The sequence below is a fragment of the Dipodomys ordii genome, unplaced genomic scaffold (genome assembly GCF_000151885.1).
Source record: "Dipodomys ordii isolate 6190 unplaced genomic scaffold, Dord_2.0 Scaffold144, whole genome shotgun sequence".
NCBI classification, from domain to species: Eukaryota; Metazoa; Chordata; class Mammalia; order Rodentia; family Heteromyidae; genus Dipodomys; species Dipodomys ordii.
The window spans coordinates 1,334,928-1,360,508 of record NW_012267360.1 but is presented as its reverse complement, the minus strand read 5'-3'; the positions used below and the strand labels follow the sequence as shown (position 1 = coordinate 1,360,508).

Genomic DNA, 25,581 nt, shown 5'->3' with positions numbered 1-25,581 from the left:
TAGCTACTACAGAAAATGACATGTGTTCTTTTTTTTTTTTTTGCCGATCATGGGGCCTGAATTCTGGGCGTAGGTGCTGTCCTTCAGCTCTTCAGCTCAAGGTTAGCGCTCTACCACTCGAGCCACAGTGCCACTTCTGGCTCTTCCTGCTTATGTGGTGCTGAGGAATTGAACCCAGAGCCTCATGCATGCGAGGCAAGAACTCTACCACTGAGCCACCTTCCCAGCCTGACATAAATGCTCTTAAAAAATGAAAATTAATTCAATATCATCCAGTACTACCACTATAGAAAACATGGTGTCAAATTGATGTTATACATTCATGTGTATTATGATAACAATATCATTACAATAGACCTAAAGTGAAAGCAATTCAAAGGTCCATGTTTACAAGAATAAATGCACATATAAGGGAATATTATTTAGCCATAATAGGAAAGGAAATTATCACACATGCTATAATATGTATAGGCTTTGAAAAGATTACACTAAGCTAAATAAGCCAGTCACAAAATAACTAATGCTGTAGGATCCCACTTACATGAAGTAAGAGGGCAAATGTTTTCAAACATCTTCATTCTGAGTAGGCAAATTCAGACTAAAAAATGATGGTTGCTCATGGTTTGGGGGAAGGGCAGGTGGAGACCCGAGTAAATAGTTTCAACTTTGCAAGAAGAAAAAATTCTGGAGATTGCCTTTTGAGAATGATGACGCGGTGTTGAACTGTAAGCTTAAAAAGAGTTAAGATGCTAATTTTATACTATGCCTATTTTGGTATAAATAAAAACAAGATAGTTTGATAATTAAACATGGGAGGAAAGGTTTGGATTGGAAAATAGGTTCAGGAATCAGAACAATGGTTTTCTTATGGTGTTTTATATTCGTCTTCCACTCTATCATCCCTGAAGTATGAGTTCAACATAGGAATTTGTTTTCATTTACGGAGATCAATTTAATATTCTGTAGTAAAAGCAGATATAGGAAATTTGTAACTGTAGCATTTGCAAGCTATATTATAGACAATACCAAAAATATATCTAGAGCTCAAAAAAATTAAATCCCCAATAACAAATGTTCAAACAAACAAGCACCACATTAACAATTGTGCTAAAGAATTAAAAAGTGTCTTTTCTGAAGAGGAAATAAGAATACCCAACAGACACATGAAGAAATGTTCAACATTTCTGGCCATAAAGAAATGCAAATCAAAACCACTTTGAGATTCCACCTCACCCCAGTTAGAATGGACTTTATCAAGGAAAGGAATAATAACAGATGATGGCAGGGATGTGGCCAAAAGGGAACATTATTACTACCCTGTTGGTGGGAATGTAAACTGGTTCGACCACTCTGGAAAGCAGTGTGGAGGTTCCTTAAAAAATTAAACATAGAATTCCCCTATAAACCAGCAATCTCACTCCCGGGCATTTATCCAAATTATCACAAACAAGGCCACACTAAAACTAACAGCACAGCTATGCAGCATTATTTACCTTAGCTAAGATATGGAACCAACCAGATGCTCTTCTGTAGATGAATGGACCAAGAAGATGTGGTATATAAACACAATGGCATTGTATTCTTCCATGAGAAGGAATGGTATTGCCCCATTTATAAGGAAATGGAAAAACTTGGAAAAAGTCATAGTACGTGAAGTAAGCCAGATCCAAAGAAACATAGGCTCCATGGTTTCCCTCATTAATAATAATTGGTATATGTCTAGGATAGTCCTAGCAGAGATGTCAAAAGCTTAATAGCTATGCACACATGACCATACAAAATGTAGCTAATCAAAATGAACTCCAAAATCTGAAAATGAGAGGTTTAGTTTAGTTTAGTTGTTTTTGTTTTTAATGTACTATGTTACCCCCACCTTTGGTTTATCCCCTATAGTCACACTTTTTTTTCACTTTAGTACCCTATGTCTTATACATATGCTTATCTGATTTGTGGAAGGGAAAAGATGTAACAAAATGGTGAGACAAAGGACAAAGTGTGAATCAATGCAATAGCCATACTCACAAGACAATATGTTGGAAATGAACTTTACAACTTGGAGTTGGGGAAGTCGGCGGCCGGGGGAAGGGGAGGGAAAGAGGGAGAAAATGAGGAAAGAGTAAAAAGGTTCACCAAGAAATGTACTCATTACCTCACTTATGTAATTGTAATCCCTCTGTACATCACCTTTACAACAATAATAAAATAAAGTAAATCTCTGTTAATGCAATCAGTCCCAGCCCTTATTAGAAATGTCTAGAATAGATACAGTGAAAACAATGAGTCTATTAATCAAGCATCTATTGATGCTGAAGAAAAATCCATCATTTGGTCAATAGTATACATCCATCCCAATCTCTAGGATCCTGCCTACCTTGCTTGCGCACATCCTCCACCGCAGCTACCAACTCTTCTTTGAGATCTTGACTCTCCTTTGCAATCTGCTCACCCTTTTCTAGGAAGTTCTGAGTGGCTTGCTCCACAGATGCAGCCAGAACATGGGCTTTCTTTGACCTCCCTTTCTTTTTACCAGATGGGCCTTTGTTGCTTGTGTTGACGAGTGTTGTCACCTTAATTATAAAAGGAAGAAAAAAAAAACAACTTTCAGACTACTCTGTAAAACTGCCTGGAATAATCTCCTATGTTATCATTTCTATGAAATGAATATCAGATAGTCTTCATCATATCCCCTTCAACAATCCTGTAGAATTATATGGAGTTGCATATACATAAACAACTATTATTTGTGCCTCAGGGAAAAGGCTTGTTACTAAAGTAGAAAGAGCAGTCTTGCCTGTATCCAGTTGACTTCAAATTGTAATTTCACAGATTGATAAATACAGTTCTCATCTCTTGGATGAGTGAGAAAATCAAAGCAAACTGTTTGGTTATTGTTGGAAATATCTGGGAATATTGGGGTGTCACATGAGAATAAGGGCATTTAAACGGAACTCAGCAAGTAAACCAGGAAGTAAATTCAAAGTTTATGTCTACATAAGGACAAGTTAGTGACAAGAGGCCAAGTTAGCAAGAGGGTTGGGAAGGTGGTCCTCCCAGACTTTATCTCTAAAAGATACTGACGTTTGTTTTGATTGGTTAGAAGGTAAATTCACAATCTATTTATCAATGCATTCATTAGCCATCAATCTCTCTCTCTCTCTATCCTTTGTTTGATGGGTCTATCTATCCACTTATCTCTTGAAGTAGTTGTACAAAGAAGTTACCATTCAACAAATCAGTTTATGAGCATATTCATCTTGATTGATGCCACCTCTTTCATCATTCCCCTCTTCCATCCCAACTCAACTCCTCCCTACTTTTTTCTTAATTTCTTAGGATATATATTGTATATCATGATGGCATCCTCCCCCTTTCCCTCTTCTCCCCTTCTCTCTTTTTTTCATCTACTCTTCTTTCTAAGATCATTCCACACACACACATCTTTCAAGTGCCAATTTCCTGTTATTCATTTTGTTGGACTGCAAGTTAGTTTTTCAGGTTGACAATCTTGTACAATTGGCTAGATTGAAAGGAGTTAAAAGTTTATCTGAGCAAGCTACCAAAGGCAGGATACCTAGTCAAATAGTCATAAATAAAACAGTTCTTCTACTGCTGGATCTCTACCCCTTGAGCCACAGCTCCAGTCCCTACAAAAACAATTCTTAGAACAGGATGTGGCTTTACTAAAATGGCTTCTTGTCACATGTTGGCTACTACCTTTAAAATAAAGTGCTTATATCAAACAACTACTTTCACAGAAAAGATTATAACTCATAACTTAACCCTATTATCAAGTTAGGAAAAGCAATATCTAGTCTTGAGCCCAAGAAGACTGGGCAGAGGTGAGCAGTAATAAATGTTCAGATGCCAATGCACATTAGTTACTTCTTAGAACTTTAAAAGAGTCTTGTTATATATGATTTCATTTTATACAAGATGGTGTTAAGGAGAACAAATTATTCAGGATGATTTTTTTCCCCTTTTGCCAGATCTGGGGCTTGAACTCTGTGTCTGGGTTGGATCCCTGAACCGTGAACTTCTTTCTCTCAAGGCAAGTGCTCTATCACTTGGAGCCACAGAAGCACTTCTTTTTTCTTTTATTTTACTTTTTTATTTTTTGAGTAGTTTATTGGAGATAAAAGTCTCAGGGACTTTTCTGCCCAGGCTGGTTTTGAACAGCAATTCTCAGATCTCAGCCTCCTAATGTACCTAGGATTATAGGCATGAGCCAACAACATCTGGCAAGATCAATTTTTTAACTACCTAAAATTTCCAGAATCAAGTTAAATTTACATTTATTATCATTCATTCTAGTTATCATCATTTGAAATTCCAAATGCTTTTAGTATGATAAATGTTTAGAGACAATAACAAAGCTTTCAATCTTTCAAGCAAGTTATTATATCCTACAAACTTTTGAACTTTTTTTTTCAGATTGATTTTTTAAATTGTAAAGATACTGTACAGAGCAGTTACATGAGTAAAGTAATGAGTATATTTTTTCTATTCAGCACTGTTACCCCCTCCTTTGTTTTTCCCCTACTATCCCTTTCCTCTCCACCTCCCCAACTGCTCCCTCCTTCAAGTTGTAAAGTGCGTTTTATGACCATATAAGATGATGCTAAGCAAAATGAACCCCAAGATAGGGACACAAGAGGTTTTTCTTTGTTGCTATTGCTTTTAATGTACTCTGTGATTTTTTTTGTTGTTTCTTTTGTACATTCTTTTCCCATGGTATAATCCCTGTTGTCACTGTATTTAATTCTGTTGCCATGAATCTTGTATATACATTTTTTTCTAATATGGGGAGGGGAAAGGAAACAACAAAATGCTGAAACAAGAATACAGGTTGACCCATTGTAATAATGAGACCAACAAGGCACTACATTGAGAACTCTTGAACTTTTATTTTCTACTAATGAGAAGTTTGGAAAGGAAATGAATCCAGGTGGTCTGTATTGTCCAGCTGAAATTGCCAGTCTTTTTACCACTGGATTCTTAAATCAGCTTTATAAGACTGTGAGTTTTACCAGCTTTACAACGTCGGTGGGGGGGGAGGGGAGAGAAAGATTGAGACTGGGGGGGAGGGGGGAGGCTGGGAAGGGATGTGAAGGGTAAACAAAGGAGGAGGCTGCAATGCTTGGTAAGAAATGTACTCATTATCCTGCCCATGTAATTGCAACCCCTCTGTACAGTATGTTCACAAATAAAATAAAATAAATTAATTAATTTTTAAAAAAAGACTGTGAGTTTTATAGTTTATTTTCATTGACATTTATCCTAGTTAGCTAATTGAATATGTTGTTTGAGATTATCAAGAAATTCAGTCCACAGAAAAAGTCCAAATCCTGAAGTTTCTAACATGTACTCCAAATCCCAGAGTAAGCAAAGCCATTAGTCAAAGTTCCAATTAATTTTATAGGGCAAGACCTAACATAAAACGAAAAATAAAGCATTGAAGAAATGTACTCTATGCTGATGAACATGGGCAGAACCACTACTTCAGTATGTTGGGAATTGCAGGATTCAAGTGTTTTTCTGAATTCTAAACAAATTCAGCAAGACAGCAAAAATGAAATAAAGATAAATAACTTTCAGATACAAAACACTAGCCACAAAAGAAAGTGAAATCATTAAAAAATTAGAATACCAGATAATGATGATTTAAGTACAAAGTAAACATGTAATGAGAAATACTAGAAATACTCTCATTTACTCAGCCTCTTCCCCAATGAGGCAAACATTAGACAAATGGAAGTCTTCCGAGCAGCTGCTTTCCTGAAGTAAAGCTTCTGGTCCAGGAACACCAGCTGCCCAGAGTAACCAATACCTGGAAACAAGAGCATTAGCAACCTAACTATCTACCCAGATACAGCCATCATCATGAACATACTAATTTATACTATACTCTTTTTATCAGCAGAAAACATTCTCTATTTAAAGTTAGATGTGATTTGTTCTCATCGTATGCATAATTCATAAAAGTTTTGGTATCTAATTTTTAGACTTCTCAAATTAGAGAAAAACAGAAAGAAGAAGCTATTAATTTCAGTTAGATTGAGAGTTTTAAGAAGAAGTACTGATCAGAAAGGTACCAAATAGTTAAATGGGTTCAATTTCTGCAGAGGAAAACAAATTTTACTTTTTCTCGTATCTCATGGTACATTACTATATTAAACAAAATTTAGGTAATGGGTTTAATAAGAAGCCAGTGTAAGTTACCATGTATGTGGGAAAAATCATATAACATTACTAATAATTTTTAAAGTGATTATTTCTAAAAGAAGCCAAGTAATTTAATGCTCTTTTAGTGATCGCTCTCATTTACTCACAGGGACAAGACCATGAATCAAGACAAGAATAAAGAGAGAAAAGGATGGGCCTCTGTAACAGCTCATGTCATCCAGTTTAAAACAGGCAATAATTGTCAACACTTTGTACTACTAATCAGTGCTTCATTTGAGAACAAAGCCAATACGTTACTTAAAACAAATAGAGAAGAGACACAAATTATTGGAAAAGTAGACATTATCTTGTTCATAGAAATAAGATTCTCAGCACAATGCAGAAGAATTAAAAGGCAATTCCAATTACTCTAAGACCAAAGGGCAAGGAGGCTAAATGCTACATAACAATGAAAACCTAATAAAAAGCCTTAACCAATAAGATATGTAATGTTCAATATCCCACTCACATTAAGCATGAGGCAACACATCAAAGATAACTAGAAAACAACATGTAGAATAAATCAGCAAAAAAAGAAAAAATACAATAATTTGTTCACTTACTTCGCTCTTCTTATTACTTAAGTTACTAAGTTTTCAAAAAATTAGAGAAGGATTATTTAGGAACCTTGTTCCATGTTTGGACAGTATACCAAATGTTTGAATGGAAGTTACAGAATTAGGTAAGATCCAAAGTAATTAAAAAAATGAAGTCTATCTTGTGTAACTGAGGGTTCTCAATGCTGCTTTTATGCAAATTACTCCATTCAGTCCAATCCTACTACTAGGTAAACACATTCTCTCATCACCTTCTAAGTGTGAATAATTGTGATATGCCAATGTAAAAAATAAAATTAATTGCATATGAAACAAAGTTCTGGCCATCTACAATAGTATGCATCTTCCATTTTCCCTGTGTAATTTATTGAGGAGCAAGTTCAGCTCAGAGAAAAGCTCTAGAAAAGAAAAGAAAAATCCTTAAATTCGCATGGTTCAAACATGCTAATGGCTAAATCATTCTTGTGCTCTATAAAGCAGGATAGCTTAGTCATCTCTTTTTAACCTTCCAGATTAAGGGAATGTTAAAGAATAGTGAACTTAGAACATACTTATGCTCCACATTTATCTCATGACACAGATTATATATATTCTATTGACTTCCTTGTCTTTCAGTAGTAATGCCTTGCTATCTCAATGTATTAATACACTTTTCAATGTTAGTGAAATATTAGCCAACTATTTTATCTTTCCTCCTGCAATGACATCTGATACATGCAAAGTTCTCAATCTAAATGATAACATGTCAGGGCTATTTATACCAGTTGATAGTTGGAAAACAACAAAAACTTTTAAAAATTCTTATAACTAAGCAAATTATTTCTCTCAACATTCCCATACTTACAGTATGCATCCAAAAACAGCAAAGAAAGTTGTTGCCCAATCATTAAGAAGAGAAATCATAAAAATACTGAGTTTTTAATAAAGACAACTATTCATTCCAAGGATTCATTCTCCTCCCCTAAAGAAATAAAGATAATACTATTAGAATTATAAGAAAATAGCCATGTGGCAGTGGAACAGACCTTTCAGTCATAGCTCCTCAGAGATCAGAGGGACTATCTTAAATGTCAGCCTGGACAAATGGCAAGACACTATCTCAACAATAACAAAATCAGTAAGGGTGTGGGTATGGTTCTAGTACGAATATGTTTCACACTTGTTTAGAAAATATGAAACCCTGAGTTCAAATCTCCCTATCACCAAAAATTCCCAACAATCATCCATGGAAATGAACAGCAGTATGGGAATGTAGATGGAATCCCTGAGTGGCTGTATTGGACAGGTCAAAGCAGAAAGACCACATTCTGATCAAAGACAAGTAATGTAGAGGAGTTTGTCTGAGAGGTTAAAACTCATACAATCACTAGGTAAACGGCATTCTCAGACTTTTTGTCTAGTGCAGCTTTCAAGCAGTGTTTGAAGAGTTGGTTTATTTTGTGGAAATCCCTGGTACATCCCCTCTTCTTTCAACCAGGAAATCTGATTCTCAGTTTTCACACACATACTGTCCTCTTCTATCAATTTGCAAGTACAATTATTTATAGTATTTCAAAAAAAGAAAATGAAAATTCCTAGCAAGAGTGATGAGGGGCAATAGCATTAAAATTGACACATATAAAAACAGATTTGATGTTTGCCAAAGCATTAGGTGATCACTCTTACTTGAGAACAGTCTAACCTATGAAAAACACAGAAGTAAAGTTGGATAGATTAGTTGGAACAGGCCTTGAAAAGTTCTGAGGTCCATTTCTTTTAAAGAGAGAAGCATTTCAGTGTTCATTCTTTTTTCTATTGATGCTTTAGCCCATGAAACTTTTAATTATTCTCATTACTTCCCGAGTAAGAATCCTGTTTAACTGATCTTGAACTAATATAATTAATAAATTACCAAACACAAGTTGTTTTAAATCATGTCATACAACTTTGTCACATTTAGTGCTGCTAATTCCACTTCCTCCTGGAAAAAAATCTCCTGGTTGATTTTCCTGGTAACAGTTTTTTCTATTTCTAAATATTTCTAAAATATATGTAGTAGCACATGTGTATTTTTGATAATTCTAATGATATTGGCTTTATTTAGAGGAGGAGGATAAATTCTTGGATTTATTAGTTGTCTTCATTAAAAACTCAATATATTATTATTTCTCTTCTTCATAATTGGTCAACAAATTTCTTTGTTGTTTGTGGATGAAAACTGTTAGTATGGGAATGATTTGGTTAGTTATAAGAGTTTTTGTAATGTTTTGGCTGTTTTCTTACTATTAATTGATACAAATAGAAATATATATAGAAATAGAAAATTTTTAGAAAATATTTTCAAATATATGTATATCCCATCATCCACATTTGCTCCTCTTTGTATCAATCTTTCTGTCTCTCCCTCCTATACCTAGAAGGGTTTATTGCTACCATAACACCATTGTTTTGTTCCAGGCTGAAACACACTGCTCAGCATATACTACCATGCTGAGATTAGATCCATTTTTCTTGCAAATGATGATAATGCAGAAGCCAATGTCATTTCTTTGGTCTTCCTTGAAATGTGTTTTATTGCAAGATTATTTTTCTATCTGACTATGACTTTTCTACTTACCAGTTTTCTGCTCCTAGGAATGAAAACCTCAATATACATGGAATAGTTCTTTTTCCAGAACATTAATAGGCCATGGGCCTTGCTTTCCAAACCAGTCATATCTGCCTGAAACCAGAAACCATTTAATTTAGCTAAGCTTGACCTGTGGGGCAGTTAATTGAAATTTTTAGCACTATGATATTTCAAATGAGCTCTGGAGCACAAATATCATTTGCCTGAACTAGCTATAAATATAGGCTATCAGGTCTCACACCAAATCTACTAATAACTGGTCATTCATATGTACATTAAAAGTTGAGATGCACAGGATTCTAACCTAATAACTTCCCTACTTTATCTTGGCCCAAATTCATTTATTCATATGCTGTTTTTGCCCTTATTCCCTGAGTTTTTGACCAGGTAGGTATGGGCTAACCCATTTTGTATTCATCCTATAAAATAATGAGGATTATACATGTTACACTCACTTGCTTCCTTGGAATTTTAGTTCAGTTGAATATTACAAAGGAGGGATAGAGAACATTACTTTAGCATACATTCTTCCTCTTACTTTATGCCATAACAAGTTCCATATCATAAAGCAGAACATCTTGATACATTGATCAACTTGTTATTGATGAATTGGTCATCTTCTCTACTAAACAATCATAAGAAATTTGGAAAAGTAAAATCAGGCTAATATAAATGCAGCAAATCAAGTCATTCTTTTGAGTTTTTCCAGAAAGCAGTACAATGAAAGAAAATATAGTACTGAAAATAGAAATATATTGTGCATCGTTTTGCTCGATGCCTAAAAGTTCCTGCAATTTGCAAATAGAATTATAACTTTTCATGTGTTCTCCTGTTGTATGGTCCTGAAACATCTCATTCTCATGGTTACTCAGTTAACATGAGAGAAAACTTTCATTATAAACCAAGATACATTCCAGATGAAAATATGAAAAAAAATTATCAAATAAAATAAAGTAGGAGGGAGTTAAATCTTTAAATGGTTATAGACTTGATAATATTAAGCCTTTAGGAAGAAAATCAGACTTACTGACCATTAAAAAAGTAGCAGCCAAGTAGGAAATCAAATGATGTTTTCCTTTAATTATTCTTCTTTAGAAACCAGATATTTATTAATTATACACTAAGCACAACAATGGCATGTAACTTTCCATTTTAAAACATATGCAAAAATATATTCTTATGTTACAAATAGTTCTGTTAGAAATTATTTTCTACAGGAGAAAATCTGAGATTTAAGGAACTCATATGTTATCCATATTGGACAGAAAAAGAGGATAGAAAAGACTAGTTCTGAAGCATAAAATGGTAATATAATGGACTTTGTGTATTCAGTCTCACTAATAACTAAAGCAGCATTTTCCTATCACAGAAAAATTGTGCTGCTGTGTTTTCGTGAGCTGGTCATTCCTTGATTACAACTATTATCCCTTTATTTTATTTATTTATTTATTTATTTTGTCCCTCAGCTCTTCAGCTGAAGGCTAGTGCTCTACCACTTGAACCACAGTGCTACTTCGGGCCATCCCTCGAAAGAAAGAAATAAACCACAAAAGTCCAAAAGACAAGCTTTCTCACTCAGTAACATTGATATGTTTTATCTTGAACAAATAAAGACTCAGACATTAACCATTAAACAAAATATTCTATTGTTGGGAGTTGACATCATTGATGACAAAGATGAATAGTCATACCTATACTAAAAAATTTCTAGGTAAACTTTTTGTGCCTACAAATTACAGCAAAGATACCCAAGATACTGGATTATCCCACTTTTCTTGCAAGTGCAAAGTAATTCAAAATTTTTTCTAGGTTGTATTTCAATAATGTTTACAAGAGACTATCAAGAAGGAACATTTTTTTAACCACATGCTTTTTAGAACAAACCTAATTTGCCCTAGAAAATGCCAAAGTAGCTTTTTATCTCACTTCTTATTAAGGTATGATATTTCATATTTAAATAGCACCATAGGGTGCTCCAGTTCTTATAACCATTAGGTACCATAGCTTAAACAAAGATTTGTGTGCAAGGAACAACATTCAGCTGTGCTTGAAAGCTCTTCAGTCTATCTTTACTTCCTCACTTATTACAAATTCCAGACCACTCTAAATTAAAGCAAACAGGAAGTCAGAAATACATGAATACTGGTAGAAATACATTCTTACCCAATACATATATATCAATGTATCCATACACATAATCTATATAAGTATCAAGTTAGAACTACCGTTACTTACCATGAGGTACAATTAATTTTCCTTTAGTTTTTATTAGCAATTAGTAATTAATTGTGTTTCATAATGACCTTTTTATATTTGTATATTATATAACCTAATATGTGCCTCTTATATCAATGGAGCAATTACAGTTAGCTCACTTTAACAGAGAGCTCACTACATGTACTCTAGGATTACTGATGAGAAAATTTTCCTTACATTATACCCAATCATTTCTGTGTGATTTCAGTTCCAAAAATATTGCTGCTTCTTAAAAACTGGCTTAATTTTATCTTTTGCACATTAACTATTTAATAAGTTAATGACCTCTGACAATGACTTCAAAAAGATTTATTCTAATTTGTACTCCCTGGTAGGCTGTATACTGTAATCTATTGCAAGTAGAGCACAACTCTGCATGGCAATTTTTGCTTTCTATACTGAATACTGAAAGCCCTATAACCAATGGTAATTATCTGGGTATGTAAACATGTTTAAATAGAGCTCTTTATATTAATATTAAGCAAACATTGGGGAGATCAAATTGTACTTCAAGGTTACCATAGTTGCAATGCTAGGCAACAGGCACTTTCAACTCATTTTAATCTATGAGACATTTTAACCTATGTAGTTCAGTGTAGACTATAGTATCATTATATTGAACACAAATATAATTCTATATATTCACCAAGAGGCAACTGTTTCAAACCAGGGATAGAAAATTAGTATGAAGGCATTTTTCCTTTTTAAAATCCTAAATATTTTAACCCTTGTGAGGAAATCCATACTGATTAGAATGTCCCAAAAATTAAAGCAAGATTCAACTTTACTCATAATTCATGAGTTTGCATTTTCAAAGTTAAAGCCAAATGAAAGAAAATAAAACCAGACAGTTCCAAAGAAGAAAAGAAACAAATCTAAACCCAGGGAACACAAAATATTTTCTAGCAATTCTGTTATAGAATTTGGTTGACCCAAGTCCCAATCCCTTAGAATTCATCATCTTTTACTGCAATCTTTGATTGACAGAAGCATATAGTTTGTTATTTCCCCTCATTAACATTAGTGGGTTCCAACAGAGATAACAAGACTCTGCAGGGAATAGAAAGCAATCAGTGGAATGAACCAAAAAATATATCAGGTCTCTAAATTGTTTTTTTTTTTTGTCTAAAAATATAAGAGAGCAATCCTAACAAACATAAGCACTGGGACCCTATCCCTACTTTAGTCAGTCACATTTCACATACAATAAATGACATATGTAAAGGTAAGGATAAGAATCATACATCAAAGGAATTGGCAATGGTGGCCTAATACTTGAATGTTACTGCCTAACTATAAAAGTTTAAGAATTATAGTATCTGACTTTCAAGCACACACACACACACACATATACAGACCATAAAATGGAAAGATATTTAAAATGACTCATATCAAAGAAACTAGGGTCTAATGAAACTAGTGAAAATATAAATAGATATTAACTGTAATAGAATAATAGCTGACACCCTCTACTCCAAACACAAACTCTTTGTCATCCTTTTTTACAAGGCAAAATAGGACCCACAATAAGCAGAGCTGAGAAGCTGAAATGAGTTTTCACTTCCATTATCACTAACAAAAGATCCTGTCTCACTTTAATTGAAATGTTACTCACTGGTGGTCTAAAGCAATTGCATTGAAAGAAAGAATTTAAAACACAAACATCTGCCCTGTATTTATATACTGCTTTGTTGAATGGAAAAACCTTCATACAACTAATGAAAGATAATAAAAATATATTAAATAAAACAAAACAGCCACAAACATATGGAAAACTTGGCCATTTTAATTATATGTTTATTTAGTTTCAGTGAGTAGTAAGCTTATTTGTTATGTTTATTACTAGTGAAGAAAACTCCTATAGTCACCAAACCCATTTTTTTGGCACATGGCTCATTTGGAGTTGATGTAGTCAACTGAATAGAAGGTATAGAGATATTTGCTCTTCCCAAATTGGTCCACAAAACATCGGTCCCCCTCTTCCTTCCTTAAGTTGTGAGACTCAGCAACCAAAAGTTGAAGATCATGAAACCACATGACTGTGGGCTGGGAAGGTGGCTCAGTGGTAGAGCTTGCCTTGCACGCATGAGGCCCTGGGTTCGATTCCTCAGCACACATAAGCAGAAAAAGCCAGAAGTTGGGCTGTGGCTCAAGTGGTAGAGTGCTAGCCTTGAGCTGAAGAGCTGAGGGACAGTGCCCAGGCCCAGAGTTAAGGCCCCAAACTGCCAAAAAAAAAAAAAAAAAAGTAAGAAAGAAAGAAAGAAAAAGAAAAAAAAAACTGACTGCTAGATTGATTGGAAAGACCCATTTGGGCATGACACAATATGAAGCCAGCTATTTTGTTCAGACATAGAGATTTAGAAGGTTTGGGGCATTTAAATCAACTGACTCCATTAATCTTCCTCTATACCTAAATAATACCAAAACATTTTATAAAATATATGTAAAAAAATTCACAGAAATGGTGGGACAAAGGGTGAACCAATCCAACAGTGATACTAGACAATAGTTTGGAAATGAACTTTACAACTTGGGTGGTGGTCGTGGTGGGGAATCAGGGGAAGGGCAAGGAAGAGAAAATGTGGAAGGGGTAATACTGTTCAAAGGAAATGTGCTTTTTATTACTTATGTTAATGTAAACCTTCTGTACAGCACCTTTACAACAAAAGAAAATAGGGCTGGGAAGGTGGCTCAGTGGTAGAGCGCTTGCCTTGCATGCATGAGGCCCTGGGTTCAGTTCCTCAACAACACATAAGCAAAAAAAAAAGCCGGAAGTGGCACTGTGGCTCAAGTGGTAGAGCGTTAGCTTTGAGCTGAAGAGTTGAGGAACAGCACCCAGGCCCAGAGTTCAGGCCCCTTGACCGGACTGCCTCCCTCCCTCCCGCCCCAAGAAAAGAAAAAAAATGTCCAAGGATTCATTATAACTAAAGTTAGAGGCACACAAAGGCTTTGTTTAATGTAAATTACAGGAAGGAGAAAATGAATAAATCATTTTTATTTGATAAGATGATCTTCATATCCCAACTTTCCTGCCGAGGAATTTCTTTTAATAATTTTAAGACATCAGGTAAGAATAAGAAATTAATACTCTGCTTTATTGATTCTGAATCACCTGAGTTTGATTGTCTTTTATTTTATTATTAATGTAAGATTGGCATGATTTAAAATAAAATCATTTTCATCTTATCAGGATGTGTTTTATTTTTTAGCTTATTTTAATTTTCACTAAAAAAATATTTCTAAGTATTAAATCCTACTTAGATTTAAACAATTACTACCTCACAGTACAATGAAATGAGTGTATTGTCCCTATTCTTTAGATAAGTACATTTAAGCACTGAAAATTTTGTCTTTCAGAGGGTGTAAATCTTGTCAACGTATAGTCCTTCCAGTTTTAATTTATCTGACATGTGTAGTATAATTTCTTCAATAACAGGAAATATGTATTCTTCTAATTTTATATACTATAGAAACTTCTAGAAATGAAGACAACTGGTTTTGATATTTTTTAAATTTTATTTTATTGTAAAGATGTGGTACAGAGGGGTTACAGTTACATGAGTAAGGTAATGATTATATTTCTTGTCTAGCATCTTTTGCCTACTCCTTTGTTATTTCCCACTATCCCTTCCTTCCCTTACCTCCCTCACTCCTTCCCCCAGCCCTGAAGTTGTAAAGTTCATTTCCAACCCAGTGTCTTTTATCATTGTTGCAATGGGTCCTCCTGTGTCCTTGTTTCAGCACTTCATCAATCCTCTTCCCCTTCCCAAATTAGATAAATGTATATACAAGATGCAAGGTACCAAAATCAAGTACAGTGACAACAGGGTGCAATGAAAACTACTATTGCAGCAAGATTTCATTAGTATATGCGTCATATACCCCATTTTAAAGGAATCTCTTGTTTCTCAAAGCAGTACAATTACATCTACTGACATTTTCTAATTTTGATATGTAGGTGTACAATATTGTTTTCCCATTAAGCTACAAACTGTTGGTAAAATGCCAATGACTTCAGCAAAGACCATGCTGACATTTCAGTGCAGGGGCAGCTTTATAGAGAGAACACCAGCTTTCCACTTGCATGCATTTCTGTGTTGTCAAGCTGTGCTCCTTAAGCATTACTTCTTAGAACAATTCTGAAGAAATGTTGATGAAATAAAGTGAAAAATGAGAAAGTTATAATTATGCTTGATAAGATTTGTCTTGTGAATTTTCATATGGACAATTCACAAAAAAGGCAGCTCATTTTCTATTTCAGGATATCATTTCTCTTTAAAAGCATTGTTAATATTTTTGAAATTTAGCCTGAGTTCTGAATGATTGATTCTGATGGACCCAATGTTATGGTGAAATGTCAGTAAAAGCAAACCATGTGGAATACAGAATAAAGACATCAGAGTCTACCATTGCCCATCTGGGTGAGAAGTGAATCTGTCACTTTTCAGTTTCCTGTTTTTAAAATGAGGAAGATAACGTAATTCATGGGATGGTTATAATTTCAACATGACAGGTTTTTAAAGCACAAAGCCCTTTTACTAAAGATACCTACAATACTAGACACACAACCTTAACAAAAAAATAGATTTTGGGGGCTGGGAAGGTGGCTCAGTGGTAGAGTGCTTGCCTTGCATGCAAGAGGCCCTGGGTTCAATTCCTCAGCACCACATAAGCAAAAAGAAAAAGCCGGAAGTGGCACTGTGGCTCAAGTGGTAGAGCGCTAGCCTTGAGCTGAAGAGCTGAGGAACAGTGCCCAGGCCCAGAGTTCAGGCCCCAACACTGGACTCAAAAAAAAAAAAATAGATTTTTGACCTGTGGTGAAAACAATAAACAAAGCAATAAAAAGACAATTGAAATTCAAATCCAGCCAGTTGTTAGTAGCTTGAAGAAGGGTGATAGTCTTTTTTTTTTTGTTGTTGTTGGCAGTCGTGGGGCTTGAACTCTGGGCCTGGGTGCTGTCCTTCAGCTCTTCAGCTTAAGGCTAGTGCACTACTACTGAGCCACAGCACCAATTTCAGTTTTCTGGTGGTTTATTGGAGATAAGAGTCTCTTGCCTAGGCTGGCTTTGAACCACGATTCTCAGATCTCAGCCTCCTGAGTAGCTAGGATTATAGGCATGAGCCACCGACACCTGGCGGGTGATGTTCTTGAACCTTACAGTCTCAGATAAAAATTAAAAAGATAGTTCTAAGTTACTTTAAACCCTAATAATAGTTCTGCATGCTAATTTAATAAAATTTTTGTCTTCTGGCTCATGATGGTAAGTTTTATATACAAACATCTGAAACCGGTGTTCAGTTAGAGATGAAAATAAATGAGAGTATTAATTTAGCAATGAATTTTCTTATGCAGAAGTTAAGAGGCTAACAAAGGAATACCAAAGATTTCCCTTCTTAAAAATTTTCAATGTGGGGCTGGGAAGGTGGCTCAGTGGTACAATGCTTGCCTTGCATGCATGAGGCCCTGGGTTGGATTCCTCAGCATCACATAAGTAGAAAAAGCCGGACGTGGGGCTGAGGCTTAAATGGTAGAGCACTAGTCTACAGTTGAAGATCTGGGGGACAGTGCCCAGGCCCAGAGTTCAGGCCCCATGACCGAGAAAAAGAAATTTAAAACCAAAACAAAAGCAAATTTTCAATGTGATTCAAGTGTCTCAGCTGAAATTTAGGAAGAATCTTGCAGATTTAAGGGTTGTTATTCATTTTATGCATTATTTTATAGAAGCACTCAACACAAGTACTGGTTATCTTTAGACAAGCACCTTATTTTTTTCTGTGACTCTTTTTTTTTGTTTGTTGTTTTTTGGTCCGGTCGTGGGCTACTTCTGGCTTTTCTTTCCTGTTTGCTTATGTGGTGCTGAGGAATTGAACCCAGGGCCTCATGTGTGCAAGGCAAGTGCTCTACCACTGAGCCACCTTCCCAGCCCCAGAGCACCTTATTTTTTCATAATATTCTATAAGCTTTTATATAAACTGGATATAACTAGATAGAACTGTTAAGTGAGCTTAATTGCAAAGTCTAATCTCTGCTATAAGCAAGGCAACTCACATGTATTTTCTTTACATCTTTCATACAGAATAGATCAAATTTTCAGTTTGAAGTTGTATTTTTAGCAATGTGAACTTTGGGCTTTGCTAAACCAGGAAGTCTTAGGCAGGTGTTTAATTGGGCTAATTAAGCAATTTGTAGTCACTTCCGGTTTTTCATTTGCTCTTTGTGAATGCAGATAAGCAACACAGCTGATTGTCTAATTAGAATATTTAAAACAAACTCATTTTTATAGTGAAAGGAATTAAAAAAACATTCACAATCACAATCAAAATATAACACAAGGTCTGAAGTCTTAAGTGTTCTTATTCTAGCCACTATTTTATGTATACATATATTCATATGTATACATGTATATATACATGTCAACCTATTCTATTTATAGAAAGGCATAGATTGATTTACACACAATACATATTCATATGTACTATTTATAATACAGAATATAAATGTATGCATATATATAATATACAGAGCCCCTTCTGTAGACTTGAACATGACATGATGTTTATCTCTATGTTTCTAAAAAACAGGATTATATTATTCTAGTGTGAAAACAACAATAACAACTGTTTATTTGTCCTTTATAATGAAAATTACTTTAGGGATAAAGATATTCTTGTGAAAGTGAAGACTGCTGGCTAAGTTTGACATAGCCCTTGCATCTAAGCCTGGAGTAGGACAATATCACCTCCTTAATCTCACAGTCTATGGACTCACAGATCCCCTAGATTATGGAAGGATGTCTCTGTAGCGGATTCACAAGCATTTCCTAGCAACAGCAGTGACCTTTTGTCACTCACTCTCTGTGCTTTGAAAACTTCCTCTCAGACTGACAGAGCATCTCTCACGGAGTATAGGATAAAGATCTGTGGTAAACCTATGGATAAGAGAGGATAAGAACATTAAGGTGAGGAGGAGAATGCTTCCTCACAGTGCACTGACAATTTAAAAGTAGTGAATGAAGATGTGAACAAAAAATAGATAAGAGATGTCAAAATTTTATAGAAAGTAGATGGTTAGATAATATTCATGAAAAAGTATAGTAATTAGATTTAAGAAGAATCTTTCAGACCTCATCCAATTCTAAGTATTATGATACCTAATTATCATTAACATTAGAATATTACAAAAGTGTAAGTGACTATTAGCTGTCCATATGTCCAAGAATAGTCTTAGAGAACCTGCTTTGCACAGGTACTTTTTTTTGTCGGTTGTGGGTCTTGAACTCTAGGCCTGGGCCCTGTCCCTCAGCTCTTCAGTTCAAGGCTAGCGCTCTACTGCTTGAGCCACAGTGCCACTTTCAGTTTTCTGGTGGTTAATTGGATATGAGTCTCATAGACTTTCTTACTTAGGCTGGTTTGAATCATGATCCTCAGATCTCAGCCTCCTGAGTATCTAGGATTACAAGTATGAGCCACCAGTGCCCGGCTTCAGCAAAAGTACTTTAAGCAGTGACATCAGATTTATGCAAAAGAGAAATAATATAAAAAGATTTTAGCCTGAATTTGTAAAAAAAATTAGTAGCATTTTCCAGGACTTGTAGCTAGATATGACTTTTTCTAATACAAAATATTATTCTGATCATTCTTTGCTTTAGGTTTAAAAAGCAAGATGGATTGAGACTTTAGGTAGAGATATTGGTTTCATAACATAAACACATAAAAATCATATAAAGTGAGAATTATAAAATGATAAATCTGGAGGAAACATATCAATGCAATTGGGATTACAAATTCTAGTTACAATGAAAGTATATGTAGCTCACTTTCTATAAAACGTACATTATATGCAATCAAAGTGTCTGGAAAAAGCTTTTCATGTTCCATTCTATCTTCTACATACTACAATAAAGTGTTGTGTAGCAGGAGAAAGAGAACCAGTGCCAACATAATAAACCATTAAAACAAGGAAGCACTTAGACATATCTACAAAGGTACATAGAACATCAGTCTTTAAGATCTCCATTATACTTTTCCTGTAACTTTTCCTCTAAGTATACTTCTTGTCACAATATGTACAGGCATGATCAACCAGACCCTGTGACATCTGAAAAGAGAGTAAATTAGAGAATTAAAAAGTTAATAGGAGAATCTGCTGTCATCTTATTATAACAGCTCAGACTCCTGCATAAGAGTTACTCCTTTATGTAACACAAAGATGTAGTTATTTATTAAGTGTCAAGAACTGTTCAGGAAATGAACAGTTGATGGAAAGACATTTGCTAAAAACATGTGCCTATTTGGATCATAATAACCTCATTTGAACAAAGTAAGATGTCAGTCCAGCTATAGTGACTTACATCTTATTCCTACGACTCAAGAGGTTGAGATCTGGAAACATCTCAGTTTGAAGTCACTCTGGGAAGAAAAGCTTGAGAGAGTTCTTCTCCAAAATGTCCAACAAAAATGAGTCTAGCAGCAAGGCTTATGGGACAGAGCTACTACAGAACAAGCGAAAAAGTGCAGGGCTAAGTTCAAATCACATTGCCACTGACAAAAGAAAATGAGTAAGACATTAACACCCCAACAGTGTATATCCCATGTTTTAATGTTCAGCAGGTACAACTCAACTAATATATCAAAAATTTATCAAAATAAAGTGAATAAAATAAAATTCTACTTTTGTAGAATTGCTCAAGTTCACAGAAGGTAAAGCAGCACAATTATTCAAAAATAACAGAACTCTAAAATGGGACCATAATCTGTCACAAATTGAAGGTTTACCCTCAGCAGCTAGTTTTTCAGTACTTCAGCAACTAATGAACACAACTTGTAAGCAAGTATTCTATAGAAAGTGAGTTTCTCTCAGTAGGAAATGTGTGAAGCCCTAGGATGTGTGAAGCTGTAGGACTTATTCCATGTACATTGAGGGAACGGTTCTTGGGATGACAATGAACATATCCAGGTACACAAAATACATTGTCCCTAACATCCCCAGGAAATTATAGTTAACTAATAAGGGTAAGAAAAATTATAAAAGCAAACAAGAATAAATATTGAACAAGAGTTCTAGTGTGTTAAAGGAAACAATATCCTTAGGACAGAATGAAAAAGGGCAGGAATAAACAGCAAGGAATGAGTTTAATTATTTTCTGAGATGAAAACTTCAGTAAGATCTTTATATGTTACTCCCTGTGAAACTTCCTTACTACATTGTTAAATTACTAACCATATGAGACCTGGGTCAATGCATCAGCCAATTTTCTGTTCATGGAAATCCATGCACACTTGTGGTGATCCTTATGGAACATTCCCACACACCCCACCCCAAACAAACCCACCAAGGCTTGTATGAGAGACAATAAAAGTACTCCTACTCCCTCACATCTGGCTCATTCTAGTAGGTGACTTACCATGCAAATCACATACTCTGCCATATTATAGTTGTGAGTCCAAATGTATCTTGTACATCATTATATGACTACCAGCCTTAAAGAGAATATGATACTAGCAAGTTTTCAAAAATGTAAGTTGAATAAAGAATGATAGTAAATACATAATCCTATTAAATATTTATGACATTTTCTTTATAGAACATTGAATCAAATTCAGATAGAAATTGCTAGAAGACAAAGGGAACAGAAATCTGGGGAAGGGAAAGATAATCACAGAAATGGTGGAGCTAAGGGTGAACCAATTCAACTGTGACACTTGCTTGGCCCTTGGTTGGAAATGAATTTTACAACTTGAGGAGGAAGGGTGTGGAGGGGGTGGGCACAGTGGGAGAAAATGAAGGAGTGGGTAACATTGTTCAAACAGAAATGAACTAATTAACTTATCTATGTAACTGTAATCCCCTCTATACATAACTTTTACAATAAAATTTAAACTAAAAATGGCTAGAAAATGAATTTAATGGGTTTTAAGAAATATTATAAATATATTATAAATATTATATTTTAAATTTCTTTGTTCTGATCTAGTACAATTGGCCTCGCTTAATTATATTTGCAGTGTTATACTAAAATAAATAGAAACTAAACACGATCCTATTGTCTCATATTCTACCCCCAAAACAAAGTTCATATTGCTCTCTAACTTTATTTAAAGACAATAGTTTAAGAACTAGAAATTACAATGGTAACAATTTGATTTTCTAACAATAGGACCTTTTGTTAGTTGAGCAGCAAATTTGAACATATTCACTAGAAAGGTCAGTATTTTAAAAGACTTTCATTTTTTCTGTTAGTATTTAAAATTATGTAGTGATTATCACAAATGAAGAGATTTTAGTAGATAATATTTAGGGAATAAATATTGTGACATGATTTATATACAGTCAATGCTATTTCTATTTTCAGGGAGTTAAAAATGATAAAGTAAAGCAGACCTGACACATGATCTGAAATTCAGGCATGGAACATAAGTCTTTAAACACAGTACACAGAAAGTTCTGGACAGAAAACCACATGAACTTAGCCTGATAACTGAAGCTATGGCCTCAATGAGAAGGATGATGTAGTGAATAATTATACATTTTCTGGGTCAATGAGTTGATGCATTATAAACTTTGTCACTTAGAACCCATAATAATATATATATGTATGTATACATATACATATATATGTATATGTATACATACATATATATGTATATATATACATACATATATGTATATATATACATACATATATATGTATGTATATATATGTATGTATACATATACATATATATGTATATATACATATATATGTATATATACATAAATATATATTATTATGGGTTCTAAGTGACAAAGTTTATAATATATATATATATACATATATATATATGTATATATATTATGGTTGGCTGTGGGGCTTGAATTCTGGGCCTAGGCACTGTCCCTTAGCTCTTTAGCTCAAGAACATTGCTCTACTACTTGAGCCACAGTGGTTTTCTGGTTGTTAACTGGAGATAAGAGTCTCATGGCCTTTCCTGCCCAGTCTGGCTTTGAACCAAGATTCTCAGATCTCAGCCTCCTGAGTAGCTAGGATGACAGGTGTGAGCTACTGGTACCCTGCACCCATAGTAATTTATACAAAATTTATTATCAAACATATAGATATAATATTCTACTCAGAATTTTTTATCTTGTTCATACAATATTCAAACAAATGAGATAACATGTCCTTTATTAGATCTTTCTATTGAATGCATCAGACATTAATTGTTAATTCATTAGTAGTATTAAGGTTTAAAGGGGCAGCATTTCTGAACATAATCACTAAAATGTCTTGTAGGTTTTATCATTATAAAAGGAGAAAACCCCTCAATTACAAAGCTAAGTCAGATACTTCAAGAAATGCATTGGTTTACTTCATCTAAGAAGCAACTAAATAAGTTCTTGGGTTTATCAACAGTGTGTAATATTGAAATATTTTCTTATTTCATAGATGTTCAATTATATTTTTAATGATTAAGACAATGATTTTTGATACAGAATTGCTTTACTGATTATGTAAGATAACATAGAAAGTCATGACAGTGCCTTGCACAAGAATTACATTCTTCATATACTCTGGCAAATTATGGTTCTTGTTAGTCAGATCCTAGCACTTGCCTCTTGCAGTGTGTGACCTAAGATTGGTTGTGACATTTAGAAATATTTGAGTATCAAAATAATAATGACTTTAGTAAAATACATGACATTCAAACATCTATAAACACATCCTATGAGAATGTAGTCATACCCTTCCAGCTAGAGATTGTCTACTGCTGTTCTAACAAAACAGTGAAGGTGAACACCTGAAGTAGAAATTAGGAGGCCCACAAAGCCTAAAAAACTTATCTTCCTGTGTTTGCTTCGGCAGCACATATAGTAAAATTGGGATGATACAGAGAAGATTTGCATGGCCCTTGAGCAAGGATGTCACGCAAATTCGTGAAGCGTTCCATATTTTTACATAATTTTAAAACAATTATTTAAAACTTTTTGTTTTGTTTTCTGATATATTCTGTTTAACAAAAGAAAGCAAACAATTTCTTGGAGTGTTCTCTGAACCTGGCTTTTAAAAATTAAAATTGCAGTGAACATTAAAAAAAAATCTTCCTGATCTCGCGACCATGTTAAAGTATTGTGATGTGCAGGTCAAAAGTCATGTTTTTGTGTGTGTGTTTTGTTTTAATGTGTAACTTTTCTGTTCATAATATATTTGAATATTTATTTTTAAGAAAATAAAGAAACAGGATGACAAAGGAAAGACTAAAGTATTAGATACTATGAAGAAATGTTGCAATCCTCTCCTAAGAATATCCTTCTTTGGTCTCACTATGTCTAGCATCCTATATAATTTACTAGGTCCAAGTATTTATGTTTTGTTTTGTTTTGTTTTTACCATCCAGCGTGTTTATATAGATGTATAGGCACTTTCTAGTTACAATAAATGAGGGAACTATGCAATCTATGTTTCTTTTGGTCTGGCTTACTTTGCTTAATATATGTTTTTCCAAGTCTTTCCAATTCTGTATGAATGGGGCAATATCATCCTTTCAGATGGAAGGATAAAATTTCCTTGTACATATATGCCACATTTTATTGATCTTTTTGTCTGCTGAGGGGCCTTTGGGTTGATTCTACATCTTGGTGATGGTAAACAATACTGTAACAAACATGATTGTGCTCGTTTCTTTAGTGTGGCCTTTTTTTGTGGTCTATTGGAAAAATGCCCAGGAATAGGATTGCTGGGTCATAGAGAAGCTCTATGTTTAATCTTTTGAGGAAAGGCCATAGTTATGGGAATATGCACATATAAAATGATGTTTATCGAAATGAACTCCAAGAAATCAAACCAGAAGGTTTTGTGTTATTTTGCTCATTGCTTTTCTTTTTTTCACTTTTTTTTAAATTTCTGTACGTTTTGTCTTGTATGTAAGTTTGTTTGGGGGAGGATAAGAGGGAGCACAGAAATGGTGGGACAAAGGTGAACACATGCAGAGTAATACTCGCTAGATTCTATGTTGGAAATGAACTATACAATGTGGGGGAGGAGGTCGGGAAGGAAAATATGGGAGAAAACAGGGAAGAGGAGACACTGTTCAAATGGAAATATAGTCATTACTTGACTTATGTAACTGTAACACCCTCTGTATATCACCTTTACAATAAAAAAAGAGATAACCTGAGGTACTCATCAAACTATCACTGTTTTATACTTTGCTGCTTCCTATTTTTGAAAATAAAATTTTATTGTAACACAGCCACACTTATTCACCCTTATTCACCTCAAGATTGCTTCACTGGTCGGACAATAGATGTGATTGCCAGCAATACAAAACAGATGGCCTGAAAAAAAAAAAAAGAAAATACTTCCTGTCTGGAAGTGGAAATGATTTGCTATTTTAAAAAGAGAGAGAAGGAAACAAAAGAAAGAGAAAAAAAAAGGAAGGAACATTGCAAGATGGGTGCCGGTGGCTCACATCTACAATCCTCACTACTCAGGAGTCTGAGATTTGAGGATTGCAGTGTGAAGCCAGCTAGAATAGAAAAGTCTTTGAGACTCTTGTTCAAGATGTAGAGCACTAGCTTTGAGCAGAAGCTCAGGGAAGCTGGGCACCAGTGACTCATACCTGTAATCCTAGCTACTCAGGAGGCTGAGATCTGAGGATTGCAGTTCAAAGCCAACCCTAGCAGGAAAGTTTGTGAGACTCTTATCTCCAATTAACCACCAGAGAACAGGAAGTGGTGATGTGGCTTAAGTGGTAGAGTGCTAGGCTTGAACTGAAGAGCTCAGGGAGCACCCTGGCTCAGATTTCAAGCCAGAGGAACCACCCAAAAAATAGCTCAGGGACAGTTCCCAGAAACTGTGTTAAAGCCCCAGGACTGGCACAAGAAAGGAAGCAAGGAAGGAAGGAAAGAAGAAAGGAAGGAAGGAAGGAAGGAAGGAAGGAAGGAAGGAAGGAAGGAAGG

At 34.6% G+C, this 25,581-nt stretch overlaps 1 protein-coding gene across 3 annotated transcripts in view; it reads right to left on the bottom strand.

The window, feature by feature from the left end:
• The window catches only part of Ctnna2 (catenin (cadherin-associated protein), alpha 2), a 1,112,116-nt gene that overhangs the window by 866,162 nt on the left and 220,373 nt on the right, over positions 1–25,581 (bottom strand). For all 3 annotated transcript variants that reach the window (XM_013031823.1, XM_013031821.1, XM_013031822.1), the window contains exon 3: positions 2,372–2,567. In XM_013031823.1, coding sequence (XP_012887277.1) covers positions 2,372–2,567 — 196 coding nt within the window. The remainder of the gene's footprint in view (positions 1–2,371; positions 2,568–25,581) is intronic.